The 20,871-nt window shown below is 32.0% G+C and overlaps 1 protein-coding gene across 1 annotated transcript in view; it reads right to left on the bottom strand.

Annotated features, from left to right (window-relative positions):
* The window catches only part of CRY1 (cryptochrome circadian regulator 1), a 43,899-nt gene that overhangs the window by 9,976 nt on the left and 13,052 nt on the right, over positions 1–20,871 (bottom strand). Inside the window, exons 2-5 of the mRNA XM_006914512.3 lie at positions 14,963–15,071; positions 2,555–2,697; positions 910–1,094; positions 457–545 (exon numbers count right to left, since the gene is read on the bottom strand). Coding sequence (XP_006914574.1) covers positions 457–545; positions 910–1,094; positions 2,555–2,697; positions 14,963–15,071 — 526 coding nt within the window. The remainder of the gene's footprint in view (positions 1–456; positions 546–909; positions 1,095–2,554; positions 2,698–14,962; positions 15,072–20,871) is intronic.

The following is a 20,871-nucleotide window of genomic DNA, read 5'->3' as shown; positions in this document are numbered from 1 at the left end:
GCCACAAATGATGTTTTAATAATAAAAAAAAAAGGATAAAAGTATTTTTGTTTGTTTCAGCCATCTTCATGCAGCATATACTCATGCGAAATAAATTACCTCCAAATTCCTAACACAAGGCTGAAAACACCTTCAATCTGTCTCTTTGACACTGAAATGAAGGTGAAATAGAAGAACTCTATCCTAGCTTCAGACTTATGGTCATCAGATAGCAGCTTACACAGAAATAATAAAAGAGGTAGTATTAGTAGTAACTAAAGAGGAAATCATCAGAAGAGGAGGGAAAAGGTATTTAAGTGAAGAAAGAGTTGTTAATTTTCAAACGATTAGGTTTGTGCTATTTTAAGTATTTCTCTCAACCCCTTTTCAAGAGTGTATTTTTTGTTTATAAAAAAAGAGTGCAGTTATTTTTTAAATGCCAGTTTGGAAACATGAGCATGATCTATATTATCATACTTTTCTTTCCAAATGCCTTTCCAAACGTGTAAGGGCTTCAGTTTCTCCGCCTGGCCATACTGCAGAGGGTAAGCCATCTGTATCAAAACCTAAAAATAAAAAAAATTAAAAAATCATTCTTCTGGAACTAATTTGTATTTAACCACAATAATCGTGAGAAAAAACTACTTTACAGAAAAATTATGACAGTAACATAAAAATGAACTGAGAGTCCTGTATAGATTCTCACATATAGAGGCTATACCATATTCTCTGTTCTCTAGAATGTACATCTTAAGGTGATTACAGATAGATCACATATTTTAGAAAACATAAATAAGTCAGATTTATCACTTCTTAGTTTGAGTTTCTTTTTTCTCCTTTCTTTCCCTCTTAATGCAATACAAATTACATGTGGGGTTTTCTGAGTGATTTATTAACTCAAGCTTCACGTTTGTTACCATTTATACCAACCTAGTTCTTCCAGTGAAGGGACTCCATATTTCTCATCATGGTCATCAGACAGAGGAGTTGTGCACTTTTCTATCACTTCTGAAGTAATTGTCTCTACTGGTATCTCTAGAGGTTCCATTTTGCTGATGAGGGTCTGGAATCTTTTATAAGTAAGAGGTGGTTGTCCACCATTGAGTTCTATGATCCTATTACGAAAGTTAGTAAAATGCAGTTATTATAAAAAAATGACAACATATTTTGAAGATAAGCTCTGAAAAGGCTTAAAATCAGAAAATAAAATTAATTACTTAAGACTTCCAGGAGAATTACCAGGAAATTTGTTAAAAATGGTTAATGAATCTAAATATCATTTTCTTTATTTTCTAGACATCTGCTAGGTGTTAAAAACATACATCAAGCAAATACCAAAACCTCTAAGACAAAGGGTACTAAGCACTTATGAGTTAAAAAAAAAAAGGCTAACAGCCTAAAGGCAGTAAGAAAAAAATATGGAAATGTAAATACATATTATAACTTAGCTCAAAGAATCTCTAATTATCAATAAAAACTAAACCAGGCCAATATTATATCAAGGAGCAAACAAGTTTCATTAATTAGGATTCTATATTACTGATTCTCTTGTGCTCATGCTCTTGTTAAAAATATCAGCATATTTATCTTATATACACATTTTATGTATCTATGTACATAGTTTATGTTTTCTTCTGATCACTAATTGCTTCATCAAATCATACTAAAAGAAAAGATGAGCCTTTGCCAATGATTGTTTGAATTAGACACTATTTGAGAATAACTAATTATTCTCTTTCACTATGGCCATTTGCTTAGCATTTAGCCTTCATAAAGAATTACTGGTAAAATCCAATGCCATCATTTTATGGTAAGAAACTGAAGCCTACCGAGAGAGCTAAATAAATTAGCCAAGGTCACATAGCTAAAAGATAGCAAACCAAGGTTTTTCTTAATTAATCTCATGAACCTTTAAAACTCCTAGCATTTAATACTTCCTAAATTTAAACTTGACAACAGATCCTTTGTTGAACAAAGCATCACCAAGGACTCTTATTTCAAGAAATATACTTTGAGAAACATGATATTATGCCATTGTTCAGAGACTACAGCTATGCAAAGTAATATTTCACATAATTTGCATCTGGACTTAAAACTAGACCGATAAGACATACACACATGAAGTAAAATAACTTATGACAATTATATAAAATATGTCAAGGCAGTATATGCCTATGAATCACATAAACTATGAAATCAATATTACTAAGAGCCCAAAAAGGCAATACCACAGTAGGCTGAGTTAGAATGGTCAAGGACAATTCTGATACTCTTAATAGCTTTGAAACTGAAATTGAGTATTTTTATCTTGTGCATTATGTCTGTAATTCTGGTATCTGTCACTGGGTAAGTATCACAGCAGTTAAAATGATGAGCGTTTGATATACATTTATTTAATTCTTCCACAACTCTATTACGTATATGTTGTTATTTCCATTTTATAAACCTAAATCTCACAGGTTAAAACTTATTTGTCTATATACTTACTATACTACTGAACTGTACACTTAAAAATGGTTAAGATGACAAATTTTATGTGTATTTTACTATAATAAAAGAAGAGGAAAATACTTACTTGTCTAGGTCATATAATGTATGTGAAATTCGTACAATTACTTCTACTCCAGCTTCGGTAGCCAGTTTCTTAATAGCTGCATCTCGTTCCTTTCCAAAGGGCTCAGAATCATATTCAATGGAAAGTTTGGCTATGTTCCATTCCTAAAATAAAATAAAGGGGCAAAAATGTACACAAATTATAAGAATAATTTTTCTATTATAACAATTCAGACTAGAAAAAAGTGAAAAGCTCAAACTCTACATATAAAAAGATTACACATAAATCCAACTTTGAATATGCAGGAAGAAAATATACAATTTATAAATTCAAAAATATGTAAATAAGAAATGTATGCTCACTAGACATCAAGCCTTGTGCTAGACATCAGACAATCTAGCAATATGCTTAAAACCAGTTTCCTACACTAAATGTGTCTATTTAAAAATTATTACTTTTTAAAATAATTTACACTTAACATTATCTCATTTGCTCCTCAAAACAACCCTCAGAGTGTAGCACTCTGGTTGGTATCTTCATTTTGCAGATATGGTTATTTTAAAAATTTAGCGACTTTCTCAAGTTCACAGTGAGCTAGAATACCTGAACGTATGCCTGCTGGTTCCATGAACTGGTTTTTAATAAATCTTTGAAAGTTGATATGGTATAAGCTGCTGTGTTGAGGTACTGTTTTATCTCTGATTACAAAAAAAATGTTAACTGTGGAAAATAGGGACATAGTAATAATAATAGCAGCTATTTGAGTGTCAGGTACTATTAATATGTTCTGCACATCTCTTCATAGTGATTTTCAGTGAGGAGACTGTGACTTGAGGGAATTAAGTGATTTTCCAGGAAGGAGTGGATAGTAAAGTTTTTTTTTTATTATTCTAATATCTACTCTGATATATTTTACAATGAAAAAATAATCACCTGTAATACTACTATTATTTAACAGATTATATGATAATATATTATAATTCTCCAAACTCATACGGATTAGACAAGGGCTGTCACCAATGATTTTTTTTTTTTTAAATAAACTTCGTGGTAAACATTTTAGCTTTATACATACATCTTAAACATTTTGGGGCATTGTCCTATTTTTTTCTAGAAATAATTCCTTGAAAATAATTAATGGATAGGATATGCACATTTAAAAATTTGATATATGCTGTCAAATTTTCCACCAGATGTACTGTACCAATTTACATGCTCATCTATAGTACACCAAAGTGCTCGCTCTTCATACATTTGCTCCTTACACATACAATAATGGTACCACTAATACATACACACATTATACAAAGAAAAATTATATCTCATTCAAAAATGTTTCTTCTTGAAAACCTTGAAGAATTCCTACCAAACTGTTGATAGCTGCAACCTTTGAAGTGTAGAGTTTAGAAGTGTAAATAAGATAATTATTTTTTATTTTATACACTGTTGCATTGTTCAGATTTGTTAGTATGATCACATACTGCTTTTAAAATTTTAAAATAAAATGAAAATAATAGGAAAACATATTTGTTTTATGATAAAGCAGTACAGAATAATAGCTAAAAAAAAACAGGATCTAACGTTCTGAGTTCAAAGACTGACTCAGCCTTTTGTACAAATTGCTAAACTCTCTGTTTCCTTACCTATAAAATGAATAAAATGTAAGTAAAGTGTTTAGAGTGTACCTAGCACATAAACACTATTAAATGTTTGCTATAGTAAAGTGGGAAAAAAAAATACATTAAGTTACTGGGTTGCTGCAAGATTAAGACGTAACACATATAAATTGCTTAGGACATAGTACATAGTAAGCCCTTAATAAATAATAGCTATTATTATTACTAGCCATTTGTATGTTTCTTCTTTTGAGTTGTAGCTTATGTTTGCTTGGTTTTCTTTTGCAGTTAATTATTCTCTTGTAGATATGTAAGAGCTCCTTACATTTTAAAGATAGCAGCCTTTCTCTGTCATGTATGTTACAAATTTTTTTTCTAAATAGTGGTGTGCAATTTAATTCTATGATCTTTTCGACAAAAAGCTTTTAGTTTATAGATAGTAAGTATTAGAATTTGAGATGAGTCAATAATGTTCCCTTGCCTTTTTCCTTTTTGGTAAAGAAAGGGAACATAAGTCAGAGAGCTAAAGATAAAAATATAGACCACATTACTAGTAAACTGAATTGGAGAAAAGATACTAAGTTTAAGGGAGGTAAGTCTGTTACTATTTCACCCCCGGAATGAAACAGATTTACCTCTCCAATGATAAGCAGCCGCTTCCCTGCAGAGGGGGCTGCCCCTATAAAATTAATCACGTGGAAAAAGAGAATAGGATATATGCTCTCTGTAACTGAAGAGGAGAAAAGGTATTATCTGAGCTATTATTAGCCTAGCTCCTTCTACTAAACTCAATAATAGTGAATGAGATCATTCAGTTCTTCCCTGGGGATACAATAGTGAACATATTTCCACAAGAAAAAAGAAAACTAGGAAAGAGAAGGTTCCCCAACATTAAATGTATTCGTTCACACACAAAATATTTACTATAATTCTTAGTACAGATATTATGATAGGTCTCTCCCCACTGCAGCTTACTGAAGAAGACTAGCAACACAGAGGTAAGTAAAAATATAATAACTATTAGAAAAAAAATAGAATGCTATAACAGAGAATATGGGGGTGAGAGTGAGCTGGTAAGCTAATTCTATTCTTCTTTTCCCCCTAATTACAGTGGCTAGACTCTCAGAACGTAGTGAAAGTGACTATCCTCACTATCTCCTATCTTCGGTGGAGAGCATTCAGTGTTTTAGCTACGTTTTTTGTAGACAACCTTTATTAAATTGCTATTTATCAATTTTCTATTCCTAGTTTGCTTAAAGTTTTTCCAAAATCATAAGTGGGTGTTAAATTTTGTGAGATGTTTTTTCTTCATCTATTGAAATAATCATATCTTTTCCTTTATTAATAGCATGGATTATGTTAATTTTTATAATCTTTAACTTTGTATTCCTGGGATAAACCCCACTGATCATGATGATGTATTATTTAAAAATACTGCTAAATTCAATTTGTTAAGGACATCTGGGTGTACGTTTATGAGGGACACTTGGCTATACTTTTTCTTAAAATTTCTTCATTGGGTTTTGGTATGTTATGCTGGCCCCATGAAACAAGCTGGGAAGTATTCCCAGCATGCTCCTCTGCTTTCTAAAAGAGTGTTATAAGACTGGTATTACTGTATTTCTTTCTTAAATATGTGATAGAATTCATAAGTATAGCCATCTTTGGCCTGGCATTTTATTTATGGGAAGGTTTTTGATTACAAATTCAATTTCTTTAAGAACAATGGGGCTACTCAGCATTTTTCTTCTGAGAACTTCAGTAAGTTGTACTTTTCAAGACATTTTTTCATTTCATCTTAGTTGTAGAATTTATTGGCATTATGTTGTTTACAATACCCTTTATTATGCTTTTAAAGTTTAGAGACTCCTTATTGATGTCTCCCTTTCCTTTCCTGATAAAGATAATTTGTGTTTTTTTGCTCTCATCAGTACTGCTACGAGTGTCTCAATTTTACTAATCTTTTCAAGAACTAGCTTTTGGCTTTGTTAACTGACTAAATCAGGGTTCAGTCAGGAGACAGAAACCACACCATCAATTTGAATACGGAAATTTAATATAAAGAATTGTAAGCAAGTAAAAGGTAGTTAACAATGACAAGGAGTAAAAGAGCAGTTAAGGCTACACTGTCCATTATGGTAGATAGTCACTGGCCACAGAAGTTGCTTCTGAGCACTTGAAATGTGGCTAGCTGAAATGGAGATGTTCTGTAAATATATAATATACACTGGATTTCAAAGACTTCATATGAAAAAAGGATAAAATAGCTTCATAATTTTATAATTATTTTATATTGAAATGATAATATTTTAGATATACTGGGTTAAATAAAATATATTATTTAAAATTAACTTCACCTGTTCAACTTTTTTTAATGTGGCTATTAGAAAATTTTAAATTACATATATGGCTTCTGTTGAATAGTACTGCTCTAAGGTGTCCAAAAGCAGCCATTGCAGAAAGCACCTCTAAATGGAAGGAAAGTAAGTAAATAATGAATTAAGAACTTAGAAGAGCTCCTTTCCTTCCCTTTGCTGAGATTCACACCTCATTGTATGGGATGTGGTGCCACAGGAACCCACAACCTTCCCAGAGGGAAAGGGCCAGAACTGGTTCATTTGAACAGCCCATTGGGTAGCTAAGAAACTTCCTGCAGGTGTGTGGGTGAGCTAGAGCTGATCTGTGGAAACAGCCTGTTAGGCTGCAGGGAAACTTGCCAGAGGGTGCACATTGGCTGGGGCTTGTCCAAGAGGGCTACTGAGGTAAGTGTTACTGGGCCTCCCGGATGCTCCTCTGCTGGCTAGTGTGCTAGGTAGAAAAAGCAGAATGATACCCAGAAAGAAAGCCCCTTCACTCCTGCTATGACCTTGCAGAGACCCACCAGCAGCCTAATATCAAGCCAGCTGACAAAGGAGAAATGTTCATAGCATTCAGCTTCAGTATCACAAAGCTGGGCAAATAAGGGCGGTTTGGGAACTGAGAGACAATAAATTGATTATTGCACATTTATTTTCTCTATATTTGTCTGTTTTCTGTTTCACTTACTTCCATTCCTCTCTTTCTTCTACTTACTATTGGTTTAATTTTTTTTTATTTTTTTATTTTTTTTCTATTTTTTCTATTTTTATTTTATTTTTTTTCTATTTTTTAAGGCGGAAAGCTTAGTTCTTTGATCCTTCTATTCTAATAGAGTATTGAAAGCTATTAATTTTCCTCTAAGCACTACTGTAGCCGAATCCTATAAAGTTTGATATAGTTTCCATTATGATTCAGTTATAAATACTTGTTATTCTTTTGCTATTCACTTTAACTCTACTGAAGTCAGAGAATATATTCTATAAGATTTCAGTCTTAAAATTCATTGATACCTATTCTGTGGTTGAGTGTATAGCCTAGCTTGGTGAATGTTTCATATGAGCTAGAAAAGAATGCGTATTCTGTAATTCTTGGGTATAGTGTTCTACAAATAGCAGTTACATAAAATTGTTATTCCTGTCATCTATACTTTCATTAATTTTTGTATATTCTATCAATAACTGAGAGATGTAAAAACTACCAACTATGATCATGAATATCTATTTCTCTCTTTAGTTTTATCAGTTTGAAATTCATGTATTTTTATGCTGTTAGTAGATATATATCCATTTATGATGGTTACATCTTCTTGAAGTGACACTTTACTCTGTATCTCTGCTAATTTTGTCTTAAATTCTACTTTCTTATGCTTACTGGTTGCAAAGTACATCTTTTTCAGTCTTTTTTAAATTTCAAACTATCTGTTTCTCCATATTTTTTAAGTGTCTCCTCTAATCAGCATATAGTTTGTTCTTGCTTATTTTTTATTCCAGTCTGACAACCTGTGTTTTTAAAATCTAGAGCTTAAAGTACATCATTTATCCCCCTTAACATAATTATTGATATAGTTAGGTTTAAATTTAGCATTGGTAGGTTTTCTTTTGCCTATCTCTTCTGTGTCCCCTACCTGCCTTCATCTGAATGAATCAAATATTTTTAGTATTTCATTTTACACTTCTTTCTTAACGTTTTAGAAATAGTTCGAGTTATTTTAGATCACAATATACATTCTTATCACAGTCTACGTTCAAATCATATATTACTATTGAATAATATAAGAATTTACATATACTTCTAGTTACCTTCCTCCTACTCTGTGTGATCTTATTATAGATATTATTTCTATGTATGTTACAACCCCACGATATTGGTATTATCTCCTATAATTCATTGCTGTTAGTTGGTTTTAACCTGTCAATAATCTTTTAAAGAAAAAAAGATATATATATACATATATATATATTTTTTTTAATGAAAAAGGTGTTCTTTTATTTTTACCCAAATATTTAGTGTTCTTCCTTCTTTTCTGCAGATCCTATCTTTCATCTAGAATTATTTCCTTTCACCTAAAAGAACTTCCTTTGGTATTTCTTATAGTACAGATTTGCTGGAAATGAATCATCTCTGCTTTTATCTGCCTAAAAATGCCTTCGTTTTATCTTTCTTTTAAAGAATATTTTTCCAAGTTAATAGGGTTGTTTGTAGTTCTTTAAAGATGTCATTCCATTGTCTTCTGGACTCTATTGTTTCTGACAAGAAACCACTGAACATTCTTATTGTGGTTCCCTAAGTATGTCTTTTCTCCTGTAGGGGCTTATAAAATTTTCTATCTTTGGTTTTCGATTAATTGACTAAGATGTGGCAAGATGTGGTTTCCTTTATATTTATGCTGTTTGGGGTTTGTTGAGCTTCTTGGCACTGTGGGTTGATATTTAATCAATTTTGAAAAAATTCTCAATTGTTATCTCTTCAAATGTTCTTTCCTCTCCCAATCTCTGTCTCCCTTTTTTTTTCTAAGTCTATAGTTACACATAAGTTAGGCCATTTATTATTGTTCCACAAGTCTCAGATACTCTGTTTCTTTAAGAAAAAAAAAAAACTTCCTTCTCTTTGTGTTTCAGTTGGGATAATTTCGATTGATTGTCTTCAAGTTCAATGATCCTTTGTTCTGTCCTGTTCAGTCTGGATAAGCCTATTTCTGGTATTGTACGTTTCAGTTCTAGAATTTTCATTTTTTTAATAGTTTCCATTTTTGTACTGAAATTACCATCTATTCACATATGTTTTCACTTTTCAACTAGATCCTTTAATATCTATAGCATAATTATTGTAAAGTCCTTGATTCTAATCTGAACATCTACATCAACTGTGACACTTCTATTGATTGTTTTTGTTACTTGATTACAAGTCACATTTTCTTGCTTCTTCATGTCTCATAATTTTTTACTGTATATCATAAAATTAAATAAAAGAATAAAGATGGAATAAATTATATTTACCTCTAGAAAAATATGTAGTCTTTGCTTTGACTGCTAGAAGTTGAATTAACATAGTATGTAATTGAGCTGAGTCTAGGCTTTGTTGCTTGCTGTTTTGGTTAAATTACATTTACCATTGGCTTCAAATATTTTGAGGGCAGGATCTAGATTTTTCTTCAACAGGGCTTGAGATCTCAGTACTGACAAGGCTCCAGATGTCTATCTTTGCTTTCCAGCCCAATCACTAGCTTTACAAACTGTAGGATATCTATCTCTGCTTTGCTGTCTACCTATCAGCTTTATGGTTGCTAGGGAGTTCTCTTTATTTTCCAGCCCTGTCCCTTAACTTTCTGCACCTCAGGAGACAACTTTCTACCCTACTGTCCTATCCCCAGCTTCAGTGGACTGGTACTTTGCACTAAGCGAATGTCCAGTACACTTCACCAAGAGATCTCTCTCAGCTCTTCTGCCCTGCCTCTGTCTTTGGCACACTGCCACTGGTACTCTATGAAGGCACTGTAGGAAAGAACCAGAGAGTGGGTGTAAACTTGCTCTGTGACTAGGGCTTCTTGAGATTCTAATCTGCCATGTCAGGCCACATATGACCACAAAAAGCTCTGTAAAATTTTGAATGATTTCGCTTCACTCTCAGCTATCGTGGATTCCCTTCTCTTCCTGCTGTACTTTCAGGGATATAGCCATGGGTCTTTTCTTTCCTATGAAAGACTCATCCCTTTATGGAATTTGGTATATTTAGTTTTCTTTGTGTCCTCAACAATCTGATAGGGTACAAAAAAAGTATAATTTTCTGGCATAATCATACCTTCTCATTGTTAAGATGGCAATAATGATTTGTTGCAATTTTCTACAACTTAACCAGAGGCGAAAGTCTCTACCTACTCTTCAGCACAAGTCTTTTTTTTTTAAACAACATGTGGTTACCTCTGAATTTCAATAATTGATTATAATAAGATTGCATGTATTATTAAAATATTTTCATGTGAATAAGTGAATATTCACTTTAATTTTAAGCACTAAAATTTGTATCCATTTTTGTGTATTACAATCACCTGCTAACCATTCAGAAGGCATAATGTGAACAACTAAATGGATGTAAAGTTCTTAAATGGCCTAAATGACTAATACTATGAAAATAATTAAGAAATGTAAAATTTGACAGAAAAACTAAAAGTTATAAATCACAAACTTCCTGGGAGAAAGCATGTAAAGTATATTATTACATTAAAAATGTTCTCTTACAAAATAACACAAATATATAAAGAAGGTGAAGCTCTAAAAATTTCCATCCATCCATCCACTACCCCTTCTTTTATTCCATAAATCTAGCCTCAGGGTTTTAAATATTATTTATATGCTGAAGATTCCTAAATTTAGTCTAGACTTCTCCTCTGAACACTTGAGTAGGACTTGAATGCCTATTCAACAAGTACACTTAGATGTCTAAAAAATATCTCGAAACTAAAATATTAAAAAAATGAACTCCTGATTTTTCCTTAAACTTGTTCCTCCCATAGTCTTCCTCATCTCACTAAATGGCAATTTACTGTGTCATTTCCCAGGATATAAACCTAAAAGTCATCCTTGACTCTCATATATTACATATATTTAGAAAATATATCCAAAATCCTACCACTTCTCAACACCTCTACTGCTACTCTAGTCCTAGTTACCATCATCTTGTTCTTGAATAACTTCCATGTCCTAATTGATCTTCCTGCTTCTGCCTTTATAACACCTTCCACACTCCTGTGTCTATTCTCTATAAACAGCCAGAGTGATTCTCTTAAAACTTTAGTGAGATTATGCCACTCCTCTACAGAAACATCTCCCATGGCATCCCATTTCACTCAGAGTAAAAGCCAAAGTCCTTAACATGGTCTATACAGGCCTATGATCAGGCTCCCTCTCTGACCCTATCTCATCTTTTCACTCACTGTGCTCTGGCTGTGCTGGCCTTCTTGCCGTTCATAAACAAGTCACGGCATACTTCCACACCATGGCCTTCATGACCACTGTTCCTTCCGCCTTCAAAAGTTGCTCCCTATGTTGAAGTTATCTTAGCAGCTTAAAAAAAATTATTAATTCTCACGAGTCTGTCAGTTAACTAGATGGTTCTTCTGTTGGTATTACCTGGGCTCACTCATGAGCCTGCGATCAGCTGGCAGCTTGCCTAGGGCTGGAGGACCTAAGACAATCTCTCTTACACATCTCAGACTTTGGTGCTGGCTGTTGGTTGGAGCACTCTCTCTACTCATGATCTCACTTGATATTTTAAACCAAGTTTCCGTGCAGAGTACAAGGAGCATACTAAGAGGGCAAAGGTAGAAATTGCAAGGTCATTTGAAGCCTAGGATTTGAAACTCAATGTCTCCTTTAGCAACTGGTCAGAACAGGTTATAAGGCCAACCCAGACTTAAGGGCATAGGAAAATAAACTCCATCTTTTGCTGGAACAACCTGCAAAACATTGTGGTTTCAATATATCACATCCCAGATATCCGGGTGGCTCAGTCCCTTCATATGTTTGCTCAAATATCACCTTATCAGTGATGTCTTCCATGATGCCATATAAAGTAACTACCCTTCCCTTATCTTGGCACATAATGTCCCACACTTTATTTTAGTACCTATCACCACCTGACATTACATATTTACTTGTTTGTTTATTATCTGTCTCCTTCGCAACTATAGTGTAAGCTCCATGAAGGTAGAAACTTTTTCTGTTTGGTTCACCACTATGTTCCTGGCACCCTGAACAATGACTTGTACATAGTAGGCACTCAATATCTGTTAAATGAATTTTCTTATTAAAATGAGCATGTACCATAAAATAATAAAACAAGAATCAAAAGTAACTCAAAGGATAATATAAATTTTATATATTGAAATGTTAGTGCCTTTATATGTTCTTTGATTTATTTTATGATTTTGAACAAAATGTTTTATTATGCTTTGGTGTGTCTATCGATAAAGACTAGCCACATGTCTCTGCTTCTTGGCTCTCAGGAAAACGTTTTAAACCAATTCTTTAAATTCTTCATAAAAAGTTTCTGTGGGGCCTAGAATGTGCATGGTCTTGATAGCTGACAAGCCTGGTACTAAATGTAGAAATGCAATATTTAATTGCATCATCATCATCATCATTTATGTACAATACCTATCATTAATAGTGTCATCCAAGTTTTGCCTAGGCTAGTGTCTGCTAAGTTTCTTTATTATTCTTCGGTAGAACATGAAAAAAAGAAGTTGTTTTAAAAAATCCAGCTTGTCAGAATTTAACTGAAAATAAATTCTAAGTTCAGGGCACATCAGAAGAAACAAGTTTATCAGACATATATGTGTATATAGAAATGCTCTGACTTCATTCCTGAATCTACTCAATATAAATAGAATAGAATGAGTGAATGCTATAGGAGGAGGAGAAGATGCATGCTAGAGGAGACATCAATACTGGAACCACTGTCACCATCCCAATAAACTGAAGGTATTGTTATCAGGTCTAAACTAGTTTTACCTCCAATGTGGGAAACAGGATTACATGCCTATTAAAAATTCTCATTATTTTATGTACTAGAATAATAAAACCAGAGACAATAATATAAATGAGTCAGTTACTGACAAAAGAATCTTTTCCCTCAGCGAAAATGGGGGTGTGAAGGTTAAGGGTGGGAAGGAGACTGCTTTTTATTGTATATCCTTTTTGGCTTTTTTCTTTAAACACATGCATGTAGTACCTCTAAAAAAAATGTTTTTAAAAATCAAAAGAAATTAACTCTTTCTATGGTCCTAGACATAGTAAATAAACACGAAAAGTTTTCATAAAATCGCATTTTATATAGATTATTGTAGGTAACCTAAGGAAAAATCATGATAATAAACATCTATGTGTATATGCTTGTGTTTATATGTCTATATTTTACAGCCAATGTGGAAACTACTGCCTCTCTGACAAACTGACAAGACAGGACATTATCTAATTGCAGAAGACAGTTTGATTTAATAATATGCTATTTTAGGCAGAACAAAGCACAAAACAACACAAAAGATTTGTTGACTTAAAATAGTTTTTAAAAAACAAGTTTCTTTTAAAAGCAACTAAAGATTTCTTAGAATTCATTTTACTTATACCACATGAATTTAGAGATAGGGTTGAAACAATTACCCAAACCTTTTTACTTATGAGTTACTGATAAACTATTACCATTGTTTCTGACATGCTTGATACTCAGAACTCTTCCATGTACCCAAGATAAATTCTGACTCTAAGCAGCTACAGTAATGAATAAACTTTAACGTAATACATTTCAGTAGCCAACACTGTTGCATTAGCCAAATCCTAAACATTAAAGGCTTCTTTCATACCAAAGGAAAAAAGCCAGGCAGTGTTAATTTGATTCCCAGCATTAGGAACATTCTCATTTAGGGAAAAGGATTATTCTCTTCTGCATTAGAAATACAAACATTGCTATTATAAAAATTTGATAATCGAACAGCTGCAAGGACAAAGCAGACATTACATTCTAACGGCAGTAAATACGAAAGGATGAATCTTAAAAAAAAAACCAGCCAGGCAACTCAGATTCTGGTCTAAGCACTTCCACGAGCTAGTTGTACGACCTTGGTAACTCACTGAATCTCTCTAGGACTAATTTTTTCATTTGGAGAAAAAAAGGGGGAAGTAAGACTAGGTGATTTTAGAGATTCTACTGAATTAAAAAAACAAACACCTATAATTTTGTATTATTGGTAGCATGTCAATCATTACAGGCCTTTGACCGGAAAAGTCCTCTTCTCAAAATTACCCTATTAATGTAATGGCACATGTGAACAAAGATATGTATATGTGGACAAGGATGTTCACTGACAGCATTATCTGCATTAACAAAAAGCCTGTAGAAAATAATTATATGTTAGTAAAAGGTATTTAAAAAAATGATAGCATATCTATACAACGGAATCCTATGAAGGCATTTAAAAGACTGAAGAAGTAATGTGGAACGATTTCCAAAATACATGGTTATATAAATAAAGCATGACATAGAATGATGTAATACAGTGTGTTTTCATCTTGGCTTTTAAAAAGGGGGATGATAACATACATACAAACACACATTATATATACCCACACATATGTAAACACATACACATATGCATTCTTTTTTATGCAAAGAACATTTTTAATGAATACACAAGAAACTGGTAGTAGTTGTTATTTCTGGGAAGGGAACTAGCAGTTTAAGGTAGAAGAAAGATTTAATTTTTCATTATAAACCACTTCTTTTACTGTCTGATTTTACCATGTATAACTTGCTTATTAAAGAAAGGGGAAAAAACCCACAAAATCTTTATTTAAAAATACTTACATTTCCCATACTTTTCCACCTAAAAAACTTTATTTATCAAATATGAGTCTTCTCTGACAAAATAGTATTATTTAATGCATATTTTATGCATGATTACCTTGAAAAGCCTGGGAAACACATCTGCTGGTTGTCCACGAATCACAAACAGACGAGAGTTCAATTTTCGCAGATTAGCATCAAGGTCTTCAAGACATTGAAGCAAAAATCTAGAGAGGATAATGTTATTAAAATTCTTTAAAAATATACTTAGAAGACATAAAATATTACAAAATCATGTTATTCTAAAAGTTGAAATGCCAACCCCACCATCTTATTACCTCTTATCATCTTATTACCTCTAACTGATATATAAATTACTGTTTCCAGAAACCATACTTACAATTTTTTTAAAATGATACATGTTTCTTAGTATTTTAATTAAGTTTCTAAATTAAATCAAAACTTTCATTAAATAATAGTGACTGTTAGCAAGTTTAATTTGTAAACAAAAAAACTATATAAAGAAATAAAGTAATTAAATGAATTGATATCGTTTAAACTTGAATTCATAAAGAAAAGCCAACTTGAAAAATCTAGAACATTTTCTACTGGAAAAAAAAAATGGAAAAGTCATATTTAATCACTCTCAAGTGAATAATTGAAGAATTTGAGCATGCTATTGGGGGATATTGTAATTATCTAAGAGAGAGAACATAATGCCCATTCTCAAGTTTCAAATATAAAAGCACCTGAGTTTTCTAAAATATTCTATGACTATGAATAACTTATATAATGTTTGGCAATAAATGTTTATTGGAAAACATCTAGTTTTATGGCTTTGCTTAGCAAAAGTTTTTAGACACAATAGTAGCCAGATCAAAAATGAAGACATTGAATGAACTAGCAATTTTCAGTTTTCTTAAATTAAACAGTACAACACTAAAATGTCCTGGAAGGACAATCCAAGGCAGAGAGAATCCTCAAATCTCTTTCGTACCATTAGTTTCAGTATCTTCTCAACCAGCACTGGTAGTATATAGCAAGAATTTTCCTTATTCGACTTTTTGGTGGAAATATTTCTATGTAGTACAAGCAAGTCAATGATAGTAAGATGAGAAAAGAAAAAAAAGGACCTGATTAAGTCATAAAATAAATAAGCCTAGATTATTTATAATTGGCCTATTATTTTTCCCTTTCTTGTTCACAGGCCGAATAATCATTCTTTATGCTTTTCAATAAACACTCTATGAAACAAACAAACATTGTTCAAAATGATATAGACTGAAGCAATGCATTACAATGGAAAGAGTTTTGCAACCAAAGAATTAATTTTGTTTTGGCACTTCATAAAAAAAAGGACTAGAAATGTACTTAAGTATGGTGGTTTTTTCCATAGTATGATGTTATCATTTACATCACTGTAACTTCACATAGACATTACAAAGGTACAGTGCACTCAAATATAGGTACTTTTTAAAAGAATATAGTAATGACTTTGTACTCAAATATTTTAAATAGAAAAGATTTGCAAAGATAAGAAAAAAAGCAGGATGTAGACCATCCTGGTGATGCTGTCCTTTGTTATAAGGCTTTTTGTACAGTGACTTTTAAAACTATATGCATATATCATTTTGATAAAATAAAACTTACATCACAAGCACCTACTTATGTTACATGTGCATAAGAAAATAACTGGAAGGATACTTACACCAAGCTATTAAAAATAGCTACCCTGGGGGAGTGGGAGTTTGGAGTAAGGGTAAAGAAGAGAGAAACATACACTTTATTTTTACTTCATAAAAAGGTATAAAATTGATCATTAGCAAACACTCCTTCAAAGTAGAATAAAACTGAGAAATACTGTATCTACTGTAAACCTGATTTAATACATAGTGAACATCTTTTCAAAGCAAGAGAAATACTTCTCTGGCATTAATTTTCATGGTTTCATCATATTCCATTGCACAGATGTCCTATAATTTAACAGGTCTAGTAACAAATTACTATCTTTCAATCAATCTTAAAAAGTTCTAATTTCCTCATCTGTAAAACTGGGATAGTAACAAGATTCATATCATACATAGCACTGTTGTAAGAATTAAATAAATTAACATATGTGAAGCTCTTATAATAGTGCATCACACATAGTAAACACGATTATATGTGTTATCTATTATTTTTTATCCCTTTCTACCACTTCTATTATTGCTACAATAATTCTAGTCCTTATTATCTCTTGTTGGTATTACTTACTGCGATGCCTTAAATAGATCTGTCTACCAACAATCTCTCTCCACTCTAGTCCATTTTATACACAACACCAAATCTTCCTGAGGCATGCTTTCCTGTACAAAGGTCTTCAAAGACTGATTCCTTATTGAATAAAGAACAAATTATTTTCCTTCGCCACTAACTTAGGGTTCCTGGTTCATTTCCTACCACTCCCCTTTCCCTCCCACCAAATCAAACTACTTCATTCTTCCCCAGACATTCAATATCCCGAAATTTGCTCCATGCTCTTCCCTGAGTCTGGAATATTTTTTTCCCATTCACATCTCTTCAAGTTCATACCCTACTAATTTTTGGCCTTCTAGCTGAAAGTAACATCTTCGGCCTTTGAATTTTTTAAAGGACATAATGATATATAGATAGATAGATAGATAGATAGATAGATAGATAGATAGATAGATATAGATAGATATAGATAGATATAGATATATAGATAGATAGATATATAGATAGATATATTGATATATATACACACACACATATATATACACATATATATGTATATATATATATCTCACTTTCTCCTAATGGATTTCAAATAAAGTATTTAAATCTCATTCCTAACTATAGTTTCTTAACTTGCATTTTGATTTGAACATTTGGCAAACAAATTTCATCATGTGTCTTATACAATTTGTTGAAAAATATTAGAAATAGGATCAAATGATATACAGAGTTGTCTTGTACAACTGCTTAAAGGATTATAAACAGGATAAAATCATCTAGCGGAATCACTAGTACTTAATAGACATTAAGTTATAATTGTCCTCCCTTGGGAATAATTTATATTTTTGAAAAAAGTAACATGTATTTCTTCTATATGCAAATATCTGGACATGATAACGGAAGACAATGAATTAGTTGGATGCCCACCCAGATATATATATACAGAACCATCCTGCTCTCATAACTTCCCCCGAATGTGATTTTGAACAAAGGTTCAATGAAAATCTTTCCCAGTGACAAAGCAAATGTGAATTTGAATATATATGGCAAGATTCAGTACAATAAAAACTCTGAATCAACTAATCTCTAAGCATACAATTCTTCCTTGATAATACTATGAAATAAAACCTCCAATATCTCAGGTTCAAAGTATTAACTTATTAACAGATAAGATTTTTTTAGCGCTGAACCAAAAGGTGCTATATAAAGTGTGCTATATAAAGTCTAACCTTTCATCCTTTACCCATCTGTCAGCTGGGAAGTGAGTGAGTTCTGTCAGAGTTCAGATTCAATGTGTTCCAGAGAACACACCAATTTCAACCTTTACATATTACAAATGTATGTGCTTCAGAACAGGCAGCCAATACTGAATGAAATGATTTAATACAATACTGTACATTGAAAGTACATAAGATACACTTTTAACAGGAATATATTTTCAGACCGCCAATTTGGCATATTTACTATTCAATTGAAACTGTAATAATTTGAAGGCTCAGTTAATAATGCTTTTAACTGCATGCAACACATTGGTTTTTAAATAGGCCTAAAGGCAGTAAAACTCCGTTTATTCCTTTGCATAACTGTGTTGCCTACACAGAAACATAGTTCTAATGTTATTTAATTACTAATTATACTGCTTCAAAATAAATTGCAGAGGTGTTAGGTGAGAAAATATATTTCTTCGCTTTAAACATTTTAAAGATTTTTTTTTTACCTCTAAAGATCACTACCTACTGCTGTTAGAAAAAATATACTCAGTGAGTTTCCTTATATCATTTCCAAAGGATGATTTCAACATGAATCAACAGAAATGTTTCTTAAAGTAGGTCACTGCTATGGCAACCAGTGGGCGGTTTGGTATACTCCCGTCACAATGACCTAATTTCCAGCCTGTGCTAGAACAGCTTTATATAACTAGAATTTCTAGTTCTGTCTATAAAATCATCTAAAAAAGGCAATGGTAGGAGGCAACATAATCCCACTGCTGCTGAAAACAAGGCATTGTGAATTAGCATGTATCATACCAGAATAAAGCCATCTGGTTCTGCACTTTAGTTTATAAAATATATCTTATCATATGTTCAACAATGAAAACTACACTTAGAATATTTAAACCAAAATAATTCCTTGCTGATTCTAGAGAGCTGACTTAAATAATATAAATTATATCATCAAAATTACATAAAAAATATCCTTTCCTATCCTCTACATGAAACAATGACAGAGTTTAATTTTTTAAAACTAAAGTTCTGGATATATTAACTATAATAAGACAAAATGAAAAGTCTCAGTCATTAACCAAAGTCTATGGTGTTTTATTAGAAATTTAAAAATTATAAATAGCAATTTGTGTCTCTATAAATCACATAAAGTTTACATATGCTCTTTTCCTAGTTTGTAACAAAATGTTAGTGCTTTTATATAAATTAATCATTATTTAAATTGTCAGAATATTTATGACAATAGTTTAGTCACAGAGAAAAGTTTAATGTTCAATAAAGATTAAATATATATTTTAAAAGCAAATTTTGTATTTTGCCAGACTCTAATGGTTATAAATCAGTGGACCTATATCATGACACAATATCCCTTTTTATAACAAACATTTTACAGTGTCCTCTTTTAAATACTGAAATTCACAGATAATACAGCCTATCTATATACACAATTTTAAAGCATTATATAATGCTCTAATATAATATATGGGAGAAATGAAATTTATATTTTACAAGAAGTAATATGTATTTCTATATGCAAATATCTAGGCATGGCAAAAGAAGACAATGAATTAGTTGGATGCCTACACCTACATACAGAATCATTTTTAAATTCGATAGCTACAAAAACAGACTTATACAGTTGTATTACTGGTGACTCAAACACCATGAGTAGTACTGCCTTTGGTGACATAATTTTCTGTAATGTTGAGCAAGACTTAATTTAAGAAAGATCTGGACAAAACAAAGTACAATCTTTCCTTGATTTCCATAAGTGATAAATATATTTCAGGAGAACTCAGTATATATTAGAATTGTGGGGAAAAAAAAAAAAAAAAACCTAGTGTTTACATATAAAAATGGATTTAAGCCCTAGAGCAGAAAAATACAAATAAATTTTTCACTTACATGAAATATCTGGTAGAATATTTGAAAGATATGTGGGACTCAGGACAATTTTTATTTTGAGAAACCACCCTGACCCTTGCAAGCAGTCTTCCATTCTTGGCCTCTCCTCACTAATACCACTAACACCCTCTAAGCATTGTGATGAACAAAAATGCCCCCACAAATTCTAAAACATCTTCTAAGGAATGACATTGTTCATCACTCACATAATTTCATTTATTTGAGGGATACAAGATAAATAATATGAGATTCCAATATTCAAGGAGCTTAAAATCTAGAAAAGAAACTTGAAAATATACATGATGTTCATTAATATAACAGAAACTGTCATGGCAGAATGCAACATATATTACAAGAGACATATATGGACACCATTAATATGCTTTGAAAAATCAGGAGAGAGAAATCACTTCTGGATTTTTTTCTTTTTTTGAGATGGGGAGAAATTTAGGCAAAAATTTCAAGGATATGGTGATGGCAGAGAGAGGCCTTGCAGTATTAACATGATTTTAATAGCTGGAGATAGAGAGAGAGAATTATTGGCCATTTCACTGTAACTTTCTTGAAGATAGGGACTAGGCCTTGTTCACCACTTGCCAGTGCCCCCAGACAATGCCTAACATAGAGTAGAAGTTCAAAAAATATTTACATAATAACAAACCAA

The sequence above is a fragment of the Pteropus alecto genome, unplaced genomic scaffold (assembly GCF_000325575.1).
Source record: "Pteropus alecto unplaced genomic scaffold, ASM32557v1 scaffold94, whole genome shotgun sequence".
Lineage (NCBI taxonomy): Eukaryota > Metazoa > Chordata > Mammalia > Chiroptera > Pteropodidae > Pteropus > Pteropus alecto.
Note: the sequence above shows the minus strand (reverse complement) of the source record. Positions and strands in the feature narration are given on the sequence as shown.